A 21812-nucleotide genomic window follows, 5' to 3' on the forward strand; every position below is an offset into this window, starting at 1 on the left:
CTGCAGATGACAAGTTTGATTTTGAAGTTTATAATATGAAATCAAGAGTAAAAGATTGTATATTTACTTGCATTTTCAGTGATGTTTATTCCATCTTTTACTAGTGGATTTGATATAACGAACCTTCAAAATCATTTTCACAACAATCCAGATGAACTTGTTTAAAGAAAATTACAATTTCTCAAATTTCAGAATTGTACATTGTCATTGGTTACCGAGTTATGAGCAATTTATCAATGGCTGAAAGCAAGATAAAACAAAAGAATTTGAACACTGTTTTTGCCAAAATTTCAAAAATAATATTAGCGACATCTGACTCATTTCCCTTGATCGCATCACATATAAAGGTCTGCTGTATTTGGAAGTGTGACAAATAAGTCACATTGTGTGATCCAGCTCTTTTATGCGATAAATGTATTGCACATGGCAAATGTGAACAGATTTTTATGAATGAAAATTATATGAATGTTTGTTCCATCTAAATTCTGTTGATTTTTCTGGTTTTTGAGAATATAGAGATGTCACTTTGGTTACTGCAACATCACTTTTAATAGCCTTAAAAGAGATTGTAGGTTTAAAACCAGTGAAATGTGAAAGTGATCAAGACATTAGATTTAGCAGAAGGCAGATTATCAATTGGTTTGTTTTTGTATGCTCTAATTTATCTACATGTATCTAAAAAGTAAACCATAAATTGCCAAAATATGTGACAAAAAAACCCTATTTTATGGGGGAATAGACTTTTTAAGTATGGTCGGTCAGTTTTCCTTTTTTTTCTTGAGGCTAAAATTGCCATAAAATTTTTTGCAAACATATTTTCTAAACATTTTCAGCACGGTAATGCTGGGTCACTCGGGCCCATAGAACAGGGTTCTTTTTTTCGTTGCCTTATTGACAATTGCCCATTTTGGTCACTTTCCCAGCAGGAGTAGACCATGTTGACACAAAATGGACTTCAGTTTAAATTTAATGGATTTAAAGGACCATGTTGTGCACAATTCTTATATTGGACATTCAGGGTCCCGCCACACCAAGATTTATAATCTTTTAGCACAATAAAATCATGTGGGCCTCTGTATTTTTCAAATTTTGAAAATTATATTGACCACCTAGACCCCATCATTTGATATTAAAATGTGATAACCGTTCTAGAATATGTGTCCAAAGAACCCCAAAACTTTTTTGGTACCCCATAGTTTTCAAATTTTGTAGATTATGGGGTCCAACTGGATCCCATAATATTTGAACCTAGCGGGAACCTGATTGGAATATTAGGCATAGAGACGCAAAGAGCATCTTATGAAGCATGTTTATTTATTTATTTTTTTGACAGAGGAAGAAAGTGACAGCGAGATACTAGGCCCTCATGATATCAATCTATTATACCAGCGATGTTTGCTACAACATTCACATGGCTATCACATGGATTTCACCAAGACCGCATGGGTCATGATGACACAGTACTTGAGAATGGTTAAACCTAGCGAAGATGACCCACAAGGTATGTTTATACAGGGATTTTAGGCCCTATCTATGATATACCAGCGATGCATCCATCTTTTATACCAGCGATGTATGCTTCAACATACCCATGGTTATCACATGGACTTCACCAAGACAGCATGGGTCATGATGACACAGTACTTGAGAATAGTTAAACCTAGCGAAGATGACCCACAAGGTATGTTTATACAGGGATTTTAGGCCCTCATTATATCTATGATATACCAGCGATGTATTCATCTTTTATACCAGCGATGTATGCTGCAACATTCACATGGCTATCACATGGATTTCACCAAGACAGCATGGGTCATGATGACACAGTACTTGAGAATGGTTAAACCTAGTGAAGATGACCCACAAGGTATGTTTATACAGGGATTTTAGGCCCTCATGATATCTATGATATACCAGCGATGTATCCATCTATTATACCAGCGATGTATGCTGCAACGTTCACATGGTTATCACATGGACTTCACCAAGACCGCATGGGTCATGATGACACAGTACTTGAGAATGGTTAAACCTAGCAAAGATGACCCACAAGGTATGTTTATACAGGGATTTTAGGCCCTCATGGTATCTATGATATAGGCCTACCAGCGATGTATTCATCTTTTTAAAGGATTTTAAGCCCTCATGATATCTATGATATACCAGTGATGTATTCATCTTCTATACCAGCGATGTATGCTACAACGTTCACATGGTTATCACATGGACTTCACGAAGACGGCATGGGTCATGATGACACAGTACTTGAGAATGGTTAAACCTAGCGAAGATGACCCACAAGGTATGTTTATACAGGGATTTTAGGCACTCATGATATCTATGATATACCAGCGATGTATTCATCTATTATACCAGCGATGTATGCTGCAACGTTCACATGGCTATCACATGGATTTCACCAAGACCGCATGGGTCATGATGACACAGTACTTGAGAATGGTTAAACCTAGTGAAGATGACCCACAAGGTATGTTTATACAGGGATTTTAGGCACTCATGATATCTATGATATACCAGCGATGTATTCATCTTTTATACCAGAGATGTATGCTGCAACATTCACATGGTTATCACATGGACTTCACCAAGACGGCACAGTACTTGAGAATGGTTAAACCTAGCGAAAATGACACATAAAGTACATGTATGTTTGCAGGAGGATGGAAAAAATTGCATTATTTATCGTTATGAGTTTGGCAGACGGCCAAATCTGGATTTGGCTTTTAGTTAAATTCATGTTACGCGTGAATTATTTGAATTGGAGAACAAGGGATTAGCGCTTTAGCTTTGAAGGCAGCATATCAATTTTTAACAGTGTTCAGCGTGATATGTAAGTGAAAGATGGTGGCATACAGGAGTAGCTGATGGAGCAGAATGGCATGGTCATTGCTGATCACTGTTAAATAAATTTATATGCTGCCCTCTGCAGCTTAAGTGCTGATCCTCTGTTGCGTAACATGAATTTCACACAAATATGAATCCAGATTTGACTGTCTGCCAAACACATGACGATATAAGTATATATTTTCTGTGTTATTATTAGTTTGAAAGTTACAACTTTTATGCATTCTCCCAACAATGGGCTATTCCGTTTAAAATCCACACTACCCCTGTGGAAGATTTTTGAAATATCTTCCACAGGGGGAGTATGAATAACAATTGGAATGAGCACATTAGGCAGCTCCATTTGAATTTCATACACCCTCTGAGAAAGATTCAACCTGAATCTTCCATGGAGGGAGGGCGAGTTTCAAATGGAGCTTTCATTGTGTTCATTCTATTTGAAATTCATACTCCCTTCATGGAATATAGTTCCAAAATCTTCCACAGGGGGAGTGTGGATATGTAAATGGAATAGCCCAATTTGTATTCTTTTACAGCAGTAGTAATGAGTGGCAACTTTTCAGCTCTGAATAAAGATGACTGGTTCAACTTATTTTGCAAGACTTGTGAAGCGCTAGTTGCCACCAAGCAGTTTGACAAAGCTGCTCAATTATGCATCCGGGCGATGAGAGCAAATATTAAACACCCAGACCGACAACCGCTGACAACAGAACCAGTGAAGAAAGAGGTGGGTTCACTTCCTGGGGGTACTCAAGTTTGATTTTGGTAGGGGTGTGCCGCTGAGAATTTGAAAGTGGACCCATCAATATACCAATTTTTCCAAATAATTTGGACCCATTGATATACCAAAAGTCAAAATTTTCGACCAAATTTAACCCATATTGTCTTAGTTTTTGCCAATTTTCCCAATTTTTTTTGGATAACTTCGAAATTTTGGCTAGATTGAGGCAAAATTGGGCTATTTTTCGAGAAAATAGAAAAATTTTTGAAAAAAGGAACCATACATATACCAAAATTGGCTTTGAAAAAGGGGTCATTGATATACCAAAAGGCGAAAATGCTACCTATATTTATGGCACTTCCCGTGTGGTCGTTTGTACTAAGTACCCCCGGGGTTCACTTTACAAATAGGCTGTTCCTTTTTAAATCTGTACACCCCTATGGAAGACATGACCTTAATCTCCTACACAAGGGGTCTATTTTGTAAGACTTGTGCAAAAATATTAAACACCCAGACCGACAACTGTTGACAACAGATGCAGTGAAGAAAGAGGTGGGTTCACTTTACAAATAGGCTGTTCCTTTTGAAATCTGTACACCCTATGGAAGACATGACCTTAATCTCCTACACAAGGGGTATAGTTAGTAGTTACCCAGTCAGGTAACCCCATTCTCCAAAATACACAAAACAGTCAACATTACTTGCGATCACAATACAGGGCAAATACAGCAGGTCTGTCTTTGCTCAATTTTAAAAACATTTATACAGATTTCAAGCAATCAGTTTGATACAGCCTATTCCAGTTGAAATCCACACTCCCTCTGTGGAAGGTTTTGGCAATATCTTCCACAGGGGGGGTATGTTTTTCAAATGTACTGGTCAATGTTATGAAACCCATACACCCCCTGTATTATGGCTTTATCTATATCATCCACAGCTGGAGTGAGTATTTCAAATGAAAGTTACCCAATTGTCTATTCTATTCAAAACTCGCATTCCCTCTGTGGAAGACTTTAGCTAAATCTTCTGAGATAATTTAAGATGACAGAGGGTCAGGTCTCTAGATCGATTCCACAACCATTCATACCTATCACACATTTTATTGAATTATCATGTTAATTTTCCTGTGGTACCTTATGGAGGACAGAATTTTATTTAAATGAGGATGACTCTGTTATGAGTGATGACGTCGTATTGCATACCCTCTATTGGCGACTTATTTGTGCAACCCTAACTAAAACATGCATATTATACCATCCCTGCTTATACAAAAGAAATATATGCATAGGTCTATTTTTATTTATTTATATGCAGTGATTGTCTTCTTATAGGTGATTATCGGCTTTTATAAGTTCTCATTATTATCAATATTTGTTTAAGGCTTCAAGACTGTTCTTTTTTCTTTTCAACTTGATCACAGAAAATGGAATTTGTTGCTATTTGTTGCTGTTTCTTTAGTGGACAATACACGGAAGCGTTCAATTTTATCAAAGGCCTCCTCACAAGGGTAAGTTATAATCTGAGACGGAATTCAAAAGACTATCGTAAAAACTCAATAGTTGGCATATGTGCGTACTATTGAGCAAAAGGTTTTCAGCAAATTACTGATACACATAGTTATATATGAACAAGTAAACCTGCAAATTTGTGTCTCAAACCCATTATCTCAGTTGGTAAAGCACTAGACTTTGGTACAATTTCATGTTTTCAAAAGCGCTTGATAGTAAGACGTATGCTAAGTATCAAGTTTTTACGATAGTATTCAACGAAGCCCTTTATTGGTGTCCGACTGCTCTTTCTGATTATTGCATAAAAAGAAGTAGATCGTACGATGCTATGCAGCTTGATCAGTGAATGAGGTGCTGATATGATGGCATAATTCAACTGGCCAATCAGAACCCTACTTCTGTGTTTACACCATAAACAGCGCCAAATCAGCAGATTGCTGAAGAACCTTGCTAAAAACTAAAGCATTACAGACTTACATTTATCATTATTATGTTATTTTGTTATACATTGCATGAAAAATAATAATCTTGATTTGAATTGACATGTATATGAAAAATGATCAGATCTTCAGTAGTGTCTGTTACGCAAGACAAAATGTTATTAACCCCATGAGAACTACCTGCTGATTGGGCAAAATAAATATTGTGTCAAATTTTGAACCAATCAAGGAGGGTATAATAAGATCATCTGCAAATGCAGTTTGACCATTAATAGTTTTAAAGACCAGTCATAATTGGCAATTGAAATGAGCATTTCAAGTTATCAACCAATCAGAAATGATGTTAGATGACATTGTTTGTTTTCTTTAGAGTGATGGTAACTGTGCACCTGGCTGGAATTTCTTTAACCTGATCACCAACTATACTCTTGACACAAGGCATCACAGATTCTGTCTTAGACTCACCGTCAGGGTAAGTACATGTGTCATATACATGAACACAGTGGCGTAGATTTCTTTTTGACATTAGGGGGATAGGGTTGGAAAAAAATTCTTGAAGTAAAGTAAATAAAAAAAAAAATTGCCATATTGAAGCTAAATTGATGAAATGCGGTGCAAAAGTGGAATAAATTTGCGCAAAGCGCACAAAAATGTGCACTTTTTGGGCTAAAATGGCCAAATATGAGGTTAATTTGGTCAGAAACCCACATACAGCTTACAGGTGTCAACATTGGGGGTGATTTTATGGACCATCACACCTATGCATATACCCTAGACATAAGTCATCATAGATTCTATCTTAGAGTCACTGTCAGGGCAAGTGACATTGCATTTGTTGAAAGAACATGAATAAGCGGTTACAATTAATATTTCAAAAAAATTAAAGATAAGAAATTGACAATACATGTAGTAAGTACCATTTGGCTATTCCAGTTGAAATCCACACTACCCCTGTGGAATATTTTGGAAATATCTTCCACAGGGGAGTATGTTTTTTAAATGTAAGTTGTCAGAGTTATTCATTTTGAAACCCATACTCCCCCTGTTTTATGGCTTTACCTAACTGGAGTGAATATTTCGAATGGAAGTTACCCAAATGTCTATTCTATTTGAAACTCATACTCCCTCTGTGGAAGACTTTAGCTAAATCTTCCACAGGGGTAGTGTGTATTTTAAATGGAATAGCCATCCTTTGATGAATTCTGATTGTAACTTGCAGGTTATCTTGGTTAAGAGTGATTGGCTCAATTTTTCATACCGCTATGAATTCGGCAGACGACCAAAATCTGGATTAACCTTTTTTTTTGTTAAATTGATTTTATGCATTAATTATTTAGAGGTTAATAATTGCGCTTTGGAACCAAGGAATATTATTATATGAACTTTCTTCAGATGTCAAAATCCAAATTTTGATGGAGATAAGTAGGGGGTGAGCCAGTTAATAGACCAACTTAGTAAATCCCAAAATCCTTTGCGGTTACACCTGAGATGTTGTCACGCTGATGTTCACATAGCTGCTGCGCACGTCACAGCTTTCAAATGCGCAGTAATAATGTTCACTAAATGATGTGCACATTGGCGTGATATCGTATGACATCATCTCAGGTCCAACTGCAAAGAATTATGGGATTTATCAAAAAAGGTTATTTCGCGTCACCCACCTTTGGGATGAAAACCTGACAATTGTTTTGTTGAATGTTTTGTTTTTCCACAGAAATTTCCAGAGTCCTTTGCATTGAGTGTTCTGAATGGTCACAATGCTTTTGTTGCCGGTAGTTTTAAACATGCATTAGGTAAGTAACATAGGTAACCGTTCACATGCTCTGTTCATTTAGGTACTTTTCGTCACTATACGCTGTAGAAGTGACGTAGTCGGATTAACTACCATTGCAATAGATGAATACAATTTTGATTATACCGCCCTGCACTACAACGTTCATGCGGTACCGATGCATTGAACCATAGATGTCAAAGAAAGGCTGATCACTCGCACCTGTAAGATAAGTATCTTTAAAAAGAGCGGTATTGTATTCAATCTATGATTGCTGACATACACAGGTGATTTGTGCAATCTGCTTGTAGTCCAGGGTGGTCTATTCAAAAATTGTATTCATCTATTGCTATGGTAGTTAATCCGAATAATGACGTCACTTCTACGGCGTATTGACCCATGTTGCAGCAGATAGTTAATCAGTACAGAAATTGAAATGGGAGAAATGCATCATGGGATATCTTTTCTGGTCACAGCCTTGCTTGTGTATATATCTCATGTTTGAGGAAGGTGAAAATTGTAGTGTGGGGCTTTTAATGTTCTGCATGCTAGTTTTGAGATATTTTCTCAAAAAATCAAGAGCTATCTCAAGAACCACTGAACCAATACTAGGCTTGTTTGTACTCATTTTAATGCTGTTTTCATGCTGATTCCAAATAAGGTCATGACAATTTACAATTTTGAAATTTTTTTGAATTCTTAAAAAACATTGAAGCTTGTCGTCTGCTTGGAGAGGGTTAAGTATTGTTAAAAAGAAAAGTGACACATGTGTTTCCCGTGTTAATTCAATGCAGGTGAATATGTGCGTGGATATAAAATGGAGCCTGGCAACCCTCTACTGAATTTCTGCATTGGATTATGTATGCTACATATTGCATGTCAGAGGTTTTCATTGAAGAAACATTCACTCATCGTTCAGGTAAGTTTGACAGTTTAGGATTTATAATATAGGATTAGGGTTAGGATTGAGGGTAGGGTTGCAGGACTTCACCTTAGATGATTAATCGGCACCAAATTGTGACTGGAGGAAAAGGGAATAGAGAACATTGATAGTTATAGTTATAGTTATATGTTATATTATGTTATAGTATACAAATATTAACTGTCTATGAGTGTGATGGTCGAAATATAATCACGAGGTGAAAGATGGATTGTTCCATTCCACAAGCCGGAACGGCGAGTGGAATGGAACAATACATTATGAAATTTTTTCCCGATGTTTACTTGATGGAATATGACATTCATAAATGACCAACAAACTCAATCACGCACTAGATGTTTAAAAAATCACCTATTGGATCCCCATGCCAACACACACAGCAGGGAGCTAGCATGACCTTACCCGGATCGAACAAAACACAATTGGGACCGTCCATTTCTCGCCATGGGTAAATTTGTTTTCCTTTCGCTTTGCCCGTAAAACATTATTTTGGTGTTGCAGGAAAAGTGTCACAAAACATGGCCCATTTTAACATTGAGGCCTATCCAAAGAGCTTTGACTGGGAGAGTCTGGACTTATATAGCTTTTTACTAAATTGGACAGTTACAGTAAATATCGGACTGATCGAGATGGATCACTGCAATGGTGACAAGGAGCAAGTTGACGAGCAACTCACAATATGTACGACACATATCGTCGGTCGCATCACATACGGTTCTATTCAAGAGTTTTACTTTTTTGAGAAAATTGGTGTGAAGCAGTATGTTTTGGAGCTCTTCAAATCCACCAACTTACAGACTTTAATTCTTTCTAATTAATGAGATATAAAAACTTTGATTTGGGGCTATTTGCTGTCACATACACCGCTATTCAACAACGTAGGCTACTTTTGCCCATTCATTAGTATGTGTATCACATACAGATCTATACGGTGAGCAACGCATCACATACAGATCTATTCAGCCTTATTTACGCTCGTAACCAATACACTCATCACATAGAAATCTATACATATAAAGAAAAACATAGTGAGATAGTAGCATAATATAGCGACAGAGTAAACATAAATCGTTTCACATACAGAGCTGGTCATAAGCAAGATTAGACCTACCAATTGCATTGTGTACCCACCACTGATCTTTTAATTGGTAGAATTCAGTCTAAACTATTATTAACATCATGCTAATTATTTCTTTTTATGAATAAGATATTAAGGTATATATTTCAGCCAAAAAATCAAAAATAAAGTTCTTAATTAACTGCTTATTTAGCACTTAATTTCTTAACGAGGCACTCATATTGGCCTGTAATGCGTAACAACCGAGCTCATGTAGCCTCACTTATTTTTAATTTTCTAAGAGAATTTGAAGATAATTCCTAACAAATAGGGTATCATTTAAAAGCTAAGATTCTAAGCAATATCCCCAAGGCAAAGATTAAGTTGTGTAAGGATCTATTTTTTGTGAATGAAGTTTTTGATATTGAGTAATGTTATGTAATGGTTTCCAAAGAAAGTGAGTGAAAGTTTGTTAAACTCACCCCTGGATGTGAAAAGTGTAAAAAATTCGGCCAAAACTCTATCATATGAAATGAACAAATGATATAGTTCAAAATAAACATCTTTAGGATGACAAAAAAATGCACCAGGAGCTCAAAGGAGATGATTTCCATGATCATTCCACTTTTTAAGATTGACTTTAACAGTGATTACAAGCTTGGGTTCTGCTTAAATGAACCCCTGTAGTAGCAGTATTTTTCTAATGTTGTTCTTCAAACTATTACATACTAATGAACATGTGATTGGCAGTAATTACTGAAAAAACAAAGTAGATAGCTCTTTCCAATAATTTTTGACACCATTTTTACAAAGATCAGTCCATTTTTAAAGATGCTTGTTCAGAGATATTTAACAATGGACCAATAGATAAGCATGTAATGTCCTTTGATTTCTATTGTCAACATGGTTAACATGTAGTATTGTAGGCCTACATTATATTTCATTATATATTTCTTAGGTTAAATGCTGCCATTATGATTTTTTTAAATGAAATTTAAGCTTCAATATCAATTCTAGGGTTTCATGTTAGCAAAAACATAGATTTCTTCATATAGATATAGATGGAAAAGCTGAAATTGCAGTGTGCATCTTAGTGTATCTGCATACAAGGTCACGCTTGCACAATCACAATAGGCATATACAAAAGAATTTGACCATTTCTTTTGTGCTTACCTACACACAAGCAGTGTGTGCTATTTCTTCTTACTTCTGGTTGTTACACATTTGGTAGGTCTGATCTTGCTTGTGACCAGCTATAAGTTTAACACCGTATTAATCAATTTTAAACGGATGTCCGACATGTAAATTTCAACAAAATGAAACTTCCAAGTCTCTTCTTTATATAAATACCCTGTCAAGGAAATTCTATTGAGAAATAAGTAAGTATGAAGAGTAATCCAACAACAGAATATTCAATTGTGATTTTCTCGAAAAGTGTAATGCGTCAAATAGGTTAGTATGTGATGTGACCGATGATATGGCAGCAAAATTAACAACATGTATGATGCGTAAAGCAGACATGCTACGCTTTTGAGGTGCCTTATTAACATTGTGGAAGTATGCTCTCATCAAAGGTTTACAGCAAACCACTATAGTACATGTTGAATATTATTTTGACAAAACCAGAAGAATATATGATGAAAGATAGTAAAACGGACGTTTCATCCATCTAGATCAGTTGGATTTCTTCAGAGTTGTAAAGCTCTACTATGGTAAGAACTAGTGTTACCAGTCATTTCATCTCTCTGTAACAGATTTGATTTCCATAATTAGTGACTGCAAATTGATGCAATTTGAGACAATTGTCTACAATAGAGGCTGTTAGCCTTTTCCGCGGGATCCACCATCTTGTGGGTACTGCCGCTCTGCATGTCATGCATTAGACATTATGCCCCCGATTACGCGAAATTTGTAGCATGTAACGCACCTCTTCAGTCAACCGTCAATGCGGTGATCTTAGCAACAAAGCACTCTGTACCCAAAAGATGGCGGTGTTGACGTCACAATTACTACCTCTATTGCATGAATATTTTGTTCTTCATTTGCTAATGTCAACATCTTGGACTCGTTGCTAGTAAAGGATAGAAATCAGTGTTAAGAAAAAAACCCAATAATTTTGATTAAATATTTGATTTATGCATAATACAATGTGCTAGTTTGTTCACCACATGAAAATATTCTTACTATTGTACTCATATTGAACATTTAATATTTATTACCAATGAGTTAGTGTAAAACCTGGAACCTGGACAAACTTATGTTAAATCATGACATCCTTGTGAGCATAATACACAAGACTTAATTTTCCAGATAACTAGCATACATATAGATTTGATATTGTCATATTTTTCTTGCCAAAACTGAACCCTGATCAAAATGAGATAAGATTCATATCAGTGTAAACAGGATACTTGACGGACAATGAACTTGGTTTGGTACAGAGAATGGATTTCCTGCTCTAGAGGATCATCAAACGAGCAGTATTCAAGGGCACCACAGATTTGTCCGGGGGTTGTGATCCATCAATATGCCAATTTTTCAAGAAATTTAGACCCATCAATATAACAAAAGTTAAAATGTTAGGCCAAATTTAACAACTTTTTCCATTTTCCGAAATATTGGCTACAGTGAGGCAAAATTTGGTATTTAAAAAAAAAAAAATTGAGAACATTTTGAAAAAAAAAAAATGACAGAGGCATATACCAGAATTGGCCTAAAAAATGGGTTATTGATATACCAAAAGGACAAAAATACAAGCCATACTTGTGGCACATCCCTGTATGGTCATTTGAAAAAACTCTACAACATTTGCAAACATTGAAAAATATTTTGTTAACACTTAAAATGCCTTTTAATGTTATTAAAACATTTTATTCCCTTTATATAGGGCAACATTTAAACATTTTTTGTAAAATGTTTTGTGTTAGGTAGGTCCCTTTAATATTTTCTTAAACATTATGTAGCTAGTATTTCCAAACAAGGAAGGAAGTGAAACTGATCACCCCAACACCCTGTTTCCAATAACATTGCTCAATTTCAACAGTTTCTGTGTGCTGTGTTTTTGATGATAAAGACTTCCATAATATTTTCACTCATCTAGCCGTTGTTACCGTAAGAGAATGGTAAGGACTTACCAGAGACAAGGAAAGAAGTTCTACAATCATTAGAGAATTGGTATATATGATGACTTTTTCATCTGCTGTCAGGAAAGTGTTCATTATGAAGTACTCGCTGATCGGCCTGCTTGCTGTACTCGTTATCACAGCATCATCAAGTAAATATCCAAAGGGATTACCATGCAAGATATACAATGGAACCAACTTAGACTGTAATAATAGAAAGCTGTCAAGTATTCCAATGCTAAAAGACCACACAATCAAGAGCTTAGATTTGAGTCATAATCAACTTGAAAATGTCACTGGAATTCATTTCTTGTACCTCACTTCACTTCAAAAATTAGATTTGAGCCACAACAAGATACTGGATATCACAAATGTTACATTTGCAGGACTGAACAAGTTGGAAACTCTAGATCTAAGCTATCAAAGTCATCTTACCTTACATGGAAGACCATTTTACTCTACTACATCGTTGAAGAAGTTAGATATGTCAGAGAGTGGCTTGTCTATTCTACCACCATCAGTATTTAGTGGACTACATGAGTTACAAGAGCTTGATATATCAGGGAATATCATAGAATCATTGCCTGCGTCTGTTTTCCAAGGTCTGACTAAACTTACTCATTTGGATGTAAGCTATCTTTTGTATATCACTTGGCCATCAGCTGCTCTGTTTAAAGACCTCATCAGTCTGGAATATTTATATCTATCCTCAACTTACACATCAAGCTTACCAGAGACATTGTTTGTGAATCTCATCAATCTGAAATATTTAGAGCTGACTTCCAATCGCATATCAAGTTTACCAGATATATTGTTTGTAAGTCTTACACATCTAACATATTTAGACATTTCCTATAATTTGTTATCTTCTGCTCCATGTGAAACAATACAAGGCCTCAGGATGTTATCAACGCTACATATGACTGGCAATAGTTTTGACTATGTAACTTGTTCTATTGAGAATATGATTAGTCTCAAGGAGTTGAGCACATCATATAATTATGATAAAGATAATTATACTGAATATTGGAATGTCATCAAATGGTCAGAACTAATCACAAAGTTACCAGCTTCACTATCCACACTGAATCTGGACATTAGTGGTAATACTGTATTTCAACCTGTGATGGCTGGATCAGTAAATTCATCTGTGTCATTGTTGACAATTTTCTATTGCAGTGATGATTCTTATCTATCCATTGAAGATGATGCATTTATTATTTTTTCATACCTGCAAAATTTAAGTATAAACACATGCATTTATTGGACAAAATTTGCACATATATCTAAATATGCTTTTCGAGGCTTATCACAACTTAGGTCATTGGATCTTAGTTGTACTGGTCTCACTGAATTCCCTTATGAAACTTTGGAAGTGATTGCAGACTCACTGGAACACTTAGATTTGAGCAGTAATAACATACAAGAAATGATCACTGACAGGCAGTACATCGGCTTCGGATTGAAATCCCTGGATATCTCAAGGAATCCAATTGTACGTATGGACCTTGGATTACTTGGCAATCGTATTAATGTGTATTTGAATTGTCTTAGGACAGATAATCTTTTTTTGAACATTTACGCCTTCAATGTTGTCCTTAGATCTATTTACATTTCTGTTGAGCATATTGCTTATGTGGGTATAGTGCCTTTCCCATTGTGTAATCCATCCCAAGTACTTGAGGAAGTTACCCTCAGTAAACTTAGATTTATACCTTTGGCATGGGTATGGGGTAATTGCTCACATCTAAAGTCACTTTCTATATCAGACTCGGAAAGAGTCAATTTTATTTTTACAGACAAAATAGACCATTTTCCTCACCTAGAAAAGCTGACATTAACAAATTGCAAATTGTCATCAATTGACCAATTATTTCTTGAGAGTCTTAGTCTACAATATTTAGATCTTAGTGCCAACGATATTGACAATATTAATGGGAATGACTTTTCTTCACTGGTAAACCTCAAACACTTGGATCTCAGTCATAATAAAATAGAAAGTTTACCAGAAAATCAATTTCATTATATGATACATCTCACCTACCTTAATTTAACTGGAAATAAACTTGGCAATTTATATGATTTCAAAGGTCTCTATAGTCTACAAACACTTTGTGTATCTGATAATGCCTTGACTACCCTACCTACCTTTCTGATGAAAACCCCATACAACGTACAGCATTTTGAATTTGGAGATAACTCATTTTCCTGCACATGTGATATAAAACCTCTACAAGATTGGATACTGACAGATACAAACACATACATAGATCCACAGCCTTTATACCTGTGCAAGTCTCCTGCAATCCGTGAAAATGTGGGTATTGCAGATTTTAGTTTAGACTGTAGTCTGCATCTTGAATGCTACATTGCTCCAAGCTTGTCAGGTCTATTTGTTATTTGTGTAATAGTTTGTCTTATTTACAAATATAGATGGCACATACATTATAAATTATGGATTTTATTTTGTCAGAGAAGATACCAGCGATATATAGATAATGATGATGATGCTGATATCATGAACGATGAGGAGGAGGATGATGTTGATGCCCCATATGAAGCACCAATCATGAGGCGTCGATATCATGCTTATGTTGCCTACCACAGAGACAATGAAGCATGGGTAAATGATCAACTCATTGCAAACATTGAAGATGGACCAGAACAGTTCCGGCTTTGTCTTAAAGAAAGAGGTGATATTCCAGCAGGACATTATATTCTCAATGCCATATGTCACGGTATTAAGCAAAGCCGCAAAACTATCGCAGTTTTATCAGAGAATTTCATGGGTGATGGTTGGTGTCATTATCAGCTACATTTTGCACGGATGCGAATGGTAATAGACAATGCTGATGTACTCATTCTGGTACAGATTGGAGAAATTCCTGATCATAAAAAGACGTTGTTGCTTCGTCAGTTATTATGTTACAAGGAAGTGTTGAAATGGCCTGAAGACCCCATTGCACAAGAGTTATTCTGGAATCAGTTAAAGATGAAACTACGTAAGCCAGCAAGATTAGAAGAAATTTGAGACAAGTTTTTTAAATTTTTAGTGCCCTAAACAGAGCATTTATTATCTCTTGCAGAAATAAAAAATATGACAGGACAAAAACTACCCCACATGATATAAGCTATAATGCAATATTCGCATGATAACTCTTTACACAGAACACAATTAATCAGAAGGTTCCTCCATGATTTAATAGGCATCCATTTGTTGAAATGAATATTTAACTTTGAGAGCCTTTTAGCACAGTAATATTCCAGGTTCCTGGTATACAAAATCATATTTTTAAAAGCATTAAAAGATGGTATTAATGATCCACCACATCTACATCTGTAAGTGACGAGCAATGAGGAGTATTTGGTTGACTAATTTCAAGTTTACAACATCCTCATCATACACACCATAAACTTTGTTGAAACTAGTTAAATCAGGAATAAAAACAAGATTATCCTGGATTTCATTCCAAAATTCATTAATAACATCACATGCTGAAAAAATGTGTGAAATTTGAGACAATACAAGTTGATTTGGAAAACTTTCTGACTTATAACAGAAATGTGCTATTCCAGTTGAAATTCAATACACCCCTATGGAAGGCATGATTTTAATCTTCCACACAGGGGGTGTAGGTTTCAAATGGAGTCACTCATTCAGATAACCCAACTTGAAATTCACACTTTCTTCTTGGGAGATTAAGGTCATGTCTTCACTCATGTTATCCAATTTGAAATCCACACTCCCTGCGATTATGGATTCCATCAGGTTTGTATGGATTTCAACTGAAATAGCCCTATCAGGGGATGTCAGATGGAGCAGACTGCTCTTTGGGAAAAAATGAAATTTAATATGAAAAGAATGAACATTAATCAGACCACAGACTACTACAGACCATGTATCAACAGTCAAAGTCACTGTGCATTGTAAAAATATGCGGTAAGTGCGTAGCAGTTTTGCCTGTCGCATTTCATGGAACAATTGGCCCTCATTATCAGGTGATGCTGAGACTTTGACTGCTTGTACACGTTCTGTTATCTTTTTCGTCCATTAATCAGACCTATTGGATGCTTCATTAACTTCACCCACAATAAAGTTCACAAAGACTGAAATTCTTACTGACCAGGCTGGTTACATGTGTGCCAGTGTTGATTTCATTTCAGAGCACAGGTGTAAAGATAATGAGCGTTTCTAAATGTGACATGATCTGGTCCACTAGGGCCAAAGGCGGCAAATTTGAAATTGAGATAAAGGCAGAAATATGGAGTAAAAAACAATAAAATACATAACAAAATACACATCACAAAGCTTTAGAACCAAGTATGCTAGACCTTTGGTGTTTTCAGTAAATGATAGCCTATTGTATGTATACTGTAATAATTACAGTAAATCAATTTTCAAAAATACCTCCTTTGGCCCCCATGGACCAGATCGTGTCACAAATATGTTTCAGTGATTTCATCTATGTTATTAAAGACAAACATAAACTAACGTTGTGCACACTTTTGTTTGTTTGCTTGTTTGTTTGTTTGTTTGTTTGTGTGTGATTGTTTCATTTCATTCACTACTGATATAACCAAGGTATGTTGAAATCCTCACTACCCCTGTGGAAGATTTTGGAAATATCTTCCACAGAGGGAGTATGTTTTTCAAATATAATTGGTCATGATTATTCATTTTAAAACCCATACTCCCTCTGTATTGCAGCTTTACCTATATCTTCCACAACTGGATTGAGTATTTCAAATGGAAGTTACCCAATTGTCTATTCTATTTGAAACTCATACTCCCTCAGTGGAAGACTTTAGCTAAAACTTCCACAGGTGGAGTGTGGATTTCAAATGGAATAGCCCATTTAGAAACTGAGAACTGATTTTGTGGCAAAAGTAAAAATAAATTATTGTTTGGTCTAATGAACTGACATTGCTTAATGAACTGGCAAAATATAGGTTATGAAACTCACCATGTCCCCAAATAGTTTGATCTAAAGAGCTACAATTTTGGGAGCCTAAGCTAAAGAACTGGGACATGATCCCTAACTGGGGGTCTTTAGAACTGCCAGGGAGCCTGAGAATGGGACACTTGACCATCTTCTTATGTCAGTACCTCCCCATAACATGCAGGGCCGCACAAAACAAAACACCAAAACAAACAACAGCAGAAGACAAAATGAACTACAATGTTCTAAAATATTGCTCATAGTTGCTAATCATCTCACACTGCTTAACCCTAACACTGCTGAGTACTACAAAATACTACTTGATATATGCGCTGTTCATGCCTGATCCCATATGGTGTGATGACGCAATTGCCCTAAGTGATATATAGGCACGGTTTCGCTAGCCAGCGAAGCCCAAGACCTGTGGCAAAGTGTCACTGACCCAGTGCTTGGCATGCGAGTGGTCTCGGGTTCGAATCCCACCCAGAGCAAACAACTTCTTTCTTTGTTTTCTCTCTTTATTCCTTCCTTCTTTCCCTTCCCGTCACCAAAAAGCCCCATGCGGGTTAGGGTTAATGGGGCAGGTTTCGGATGAAAAACTTGCATGTCCTTCAAACCAGTTGCAAAAATCAGACAACAAAAAAAAGAAGAAAAAAAAACTGTCATAATTGATCTCTTACACGTAAAACATTGCGCTCCTTAATTTAGAACACTTGAAAAAATGGTGGTATATGGCCAACCATCAAAACTAAACTAAGATAAAAAGATTATTTTTTATTAAAACTTTGAATTCCACACAAATCCTTGTATGAAAGATTGAGGCCATGTCTTCCATAAGGGGTGTATGGTGTAACTAGAATAGCCCATTGTAGATTGATATGAAAGACTCCAAATCAAGTGATCTTTTTTTTTGTTGGTAGAATTGGCACAGTCCCCTTTGATTGCAATAGCCCGATTGTGAGCGTGCCATGCAATCATTCAGCATAGCTCAGTTCAGGCTTGTTGCTACTTGTAGGTTAATGAATGCATATTACTTGTTGGGAGAGAAATTAGACAAAATAAGGCACACACGCTGATGTTAATGCATGAGCTCCGAACCTATTTCATACATGAAAAGAAAAAACACATGATTTTTGCTGTTTTATGACAAAATTATCACTAAAAATGTTGGGAGGTAGAACCAAATTTGCTGCATAAACCGCCTGAAAAATGAATCAATCCTAAGTGATGCGAACGTATGCCAAAAAACTGCGCATAGCACACGGAGTGCACATTTTACACAATTAATGCACTCTGCATTCTTTTCTAACCGCTTTTCTGATTGGGATTTTGCTGTGACTTTATCAAGACCTATATTTTTTGTTTGATTCCCAGGGCTTTTCATTCTTGAAAAGATATGAAGACCTGAGAGGAGATAGTCAGGAGGTGTCATACAACCTTGGCAGGGCATTACACCAATTAGGTATGTATACATCAGGGGTATCGTAATATTCATTCAGGGTCAGAATTTCGGTGATAATCCGAAAATCGATTCTCCCACAGATTCTCGTAAACAGATTCTGTAAGAATAAAGATTGATTCTCGCACTGCAAAATGAAATTCTGACCCTGACATTTCATCTTGTCAAAACCAAAAGTTATTTTACTGACCTGACCGTTTTGACTTAAAACAAAATGGAGGCACCAACCGAAGTTGGCAAAATTATAACTTGCTTCGGCTTCAAAGGGAAGGCAGAACAACGATATCCAAGCCTTCAGGAAAGAATATAATTTGGGCCATATCAGAGAAGCAATCTGGATAAGGAAGAGAGAACCGAACGCTATGAACAGAGATGAGGGGCACACTATCATAGTCACATTCCTCTTCTATGCACTAGTCCACTCTCTGTTGGTGTACGACAAGTTTCAATTGTTTTGGCTCAGAGGCTCTTTAGGTAGCTCTTGATATTTTGAGAAAATATCTCAAAACTTAGGACTTTTTATGTTGACTATGGCTAGCACACAGAGCATTAAGTAACATTTAAATAACATTATGTAAATGTTTCATATATACTTGTTATAAAAACGATTTGGTGCACAGAACTTATAAATACTCTATTCTTTTTAATCTTTGTCACATTACAGGATTGTATCATCTAGCCGTTCATTTTTACCAAAAAAGCTCTGGACACGCCACCATCAATAGCAGGTGATGCACGCTTTGATTTGCAGAGAGAAGTTGCCTATAATCTATCACTTATATATCAGCATAGTGGCAATGAGGAAATGGCCGCACAGTTAATATATCAACATATTGTGATATGAAGAGACCAGCATGTGGCAATGAGGAAAGGTTGCACAGTTAACCCCATGAGAACTACCAGCCGATGGGCCAAAAAGAAGTTTTCATTATCAATTGGATCAGTAACATTGTTAGAATAATTTCACCACACAAAAAATTGGGGTGAATTATTTGCAAAGATCCATTCTGATTGGTGATTAAAGTGAAGATATCCTGTAATTGACCAAACAGTGGCAATGTTAGATCGGCAGATACTGCTCATGGGGTTAATACATGTATATGAACACATTGTTGTATGAATTAGATATGTGTCTATCGCTGGCACAATTCACATTATTTTCCTGAGCTTGTGCTTGGTCTGGCTGATGTCACACAAAGAGGACACAGTGTGTGCATGTGCCATATATAGGCATGTCCCCAGTTTGTCGACCTAGATGCTATAGGTGCACCTAGGCAATTTTTACAAAGGGGATATAGTACCCAAATGTCCAACAGGGCAATAAAGCATCTCAATAAAGTTCACTCTTAAGGGAAAAGAAAAAACAGAATATTTGTTTGTCCATGGACCCAGGTTTTTTAAAAATCGTACTTCCAAATGATTTATATATGAACATACCATCTACGACATGTTTGAACGCAATAGCAAATTGCTGAGCTAAGACATTGGATGAACTTCATAAATCAGGTGCAGGTAGACACAAGATTGTAATGTACATCAATGGGCTAACATACCCTGTAAAAATCTTGCCTTTAGGTGCTGCATTTGTAACAAAATCTGAGATTTTTAATGAAACGATGTGTCTTATCGTTTGATTCGCACAATCAAAATATTAGTTGAATGCATACACGTGATGTTCATAACATTTGTGCACAATACGTAATGGCATATGGGATGGTCACAACATATCAAAGGACAGACCTCAGCACAACTGACAGTAATTGTTGCAAGTCGTAATGAAACTCAAGGCAAAATTACCTTTTTTCCAAATTCACTTCAGCGTATTCAACTCCTTTGCGTATAAAATCCTTGCACAGATGACAATTTCAAAAAACAGTGCTGTTTTCACCAATCACTTGCTTTCCCACTGATCCACTTGATTGACAGATGCATTGTTTTGTAAACCAGACTTCAGTAAGTCAACAGAAGAATATATTCTCCTTTGGTGGAAGCTCTATAGTCCGACGGTTCTTTATTCCGACGGTTCTTTAGTCCGAAGGTTCTTTAATCCGACGGTTCTTTATTGCGAAGGTTCTTTATTCCGACGGTTCTTTATTGCGAATTTAAAAAAGGGTTCCCCAATCCGAATATTAAAAGAGGTTCTTTAATCCGAATTTTAAAAACGGTTCTCTAGTCCGAATATGAAAATAGGCTCTATAGTTCGAATTTAAAAAAAGGTTCTCTAGTCCGAATATATAAATAGGTTCTCTAATCCGAATTTGAAAAAAGGTCCTCTAGTCCGAAATTGCAAAACGGTTCTATAGTCCAAAACGGATACCATGCTCTTTAGTCCGAATTGGTAAACGGGTTCTATAGTCTGAATTTAATTTTTATCATTTGTTTCAGTGTCAAATCATCAATAATTATTGTTAAATACAAATCCGCTGCCTGTTCAACATGGTTGGTTTCTCTGGATATTTACCGTAGCGTACATTGACGTTCACCTTTATTCTGGTGATATTTTCTTCATTTTTATCCGTTTTTCATTCCATTATAATATTATATACTAGTAATACTCTACGATGTATTCGGGCATTGTCGAATTCAAATTTTCATAGCGCCATCTAAATGCTGCGGCTTTTTCATTTAAACAAATTTTAGTCATTTAAACAAATTAGTTTACAGAATAGTTAAAGTATAGTTTTATCTTGCGATTTGGGGGAGGGCGGGGTGTAAAATGTTTCAATGTACATATTTCAATCCGAGGGCCTACTTTATTCAAAAATTGTGTTATGCAACTTTTTGGGCGATCCAAGTTCATGTGTAGGTCTCAAATATTTATTTAAGCTATAACATGCCTCTCAGGAAGGCCAAAATATCTCTAAAAAGATTTTTATTTTTACTGGAATCCATCTATTATTACATCGTGATTTGGTGGTGTACGCCCTTTTAGCAGTAGAGTCATCTCATTTACCATAAACTCTGCTTTAGTATTATCTAGCTAGAGGTT

General features: G+C 36.1%; 1 protein-coding gene across 1 annotated transcript in view; it reads left to right on the forward strand.

Annotated features, from left to right (window-relative positions):
- Positions 1 to 19690, forward strand: part of LOC140141690 (general transcription factor 3C polypeptide 3-like) — a 189965-nt gene extending 170275 nt beyond the window's left edge. The window contains 11 exon segments of the mRNA XM_072163601.1: positions 1334 to 1501; positions 2191 to 2261; positions 2353 to 2488; positions 3402 to 3592; positions 5007 to 5093; positions 5905 to 6006; positions 7249 to 7327; positions 8100 to 8224; positions 18739 to 18826; positions 19488 to 19519; positions 19521 to 19690. Of these exon segments, the coding sequence (XP_072019702.1) occupies positions 1334 to 1501; positions 2191 to 2261; positions 2353 to 2488; positions 3402 to 3592; positions 5007 to 5093; positions 5905 to 6006; positions 7249 to 7327; positions 8100 to 8224; positions 18739 to 18826; positions 19488 to 19519; positions 19521 to 19667 (1226 nt within the window). The 3' untranslated portion in view covers positions 19668 to 19690.
- The last annotated feature ends 2122 nt before the right edge of the window (positions 19691 to 21812 follow it).

The sequence above is a fragment of the Amphiura filiformis genome, chromosome 19 (genome assembly GCF_039555335.1).
Source record: "Amphiura filiformis chromosome 19, Afil_fr2py, whole genome shotgun sequence".
In the NCBI taxonomy this organism is placed as follows: domain Eukaryota; kingdom Metazoa; phylum Echinodermata; class Ophiuroidea; order Amphilepidida; family Amphiuridae; genus Amphiura; species Amphiura filiformis.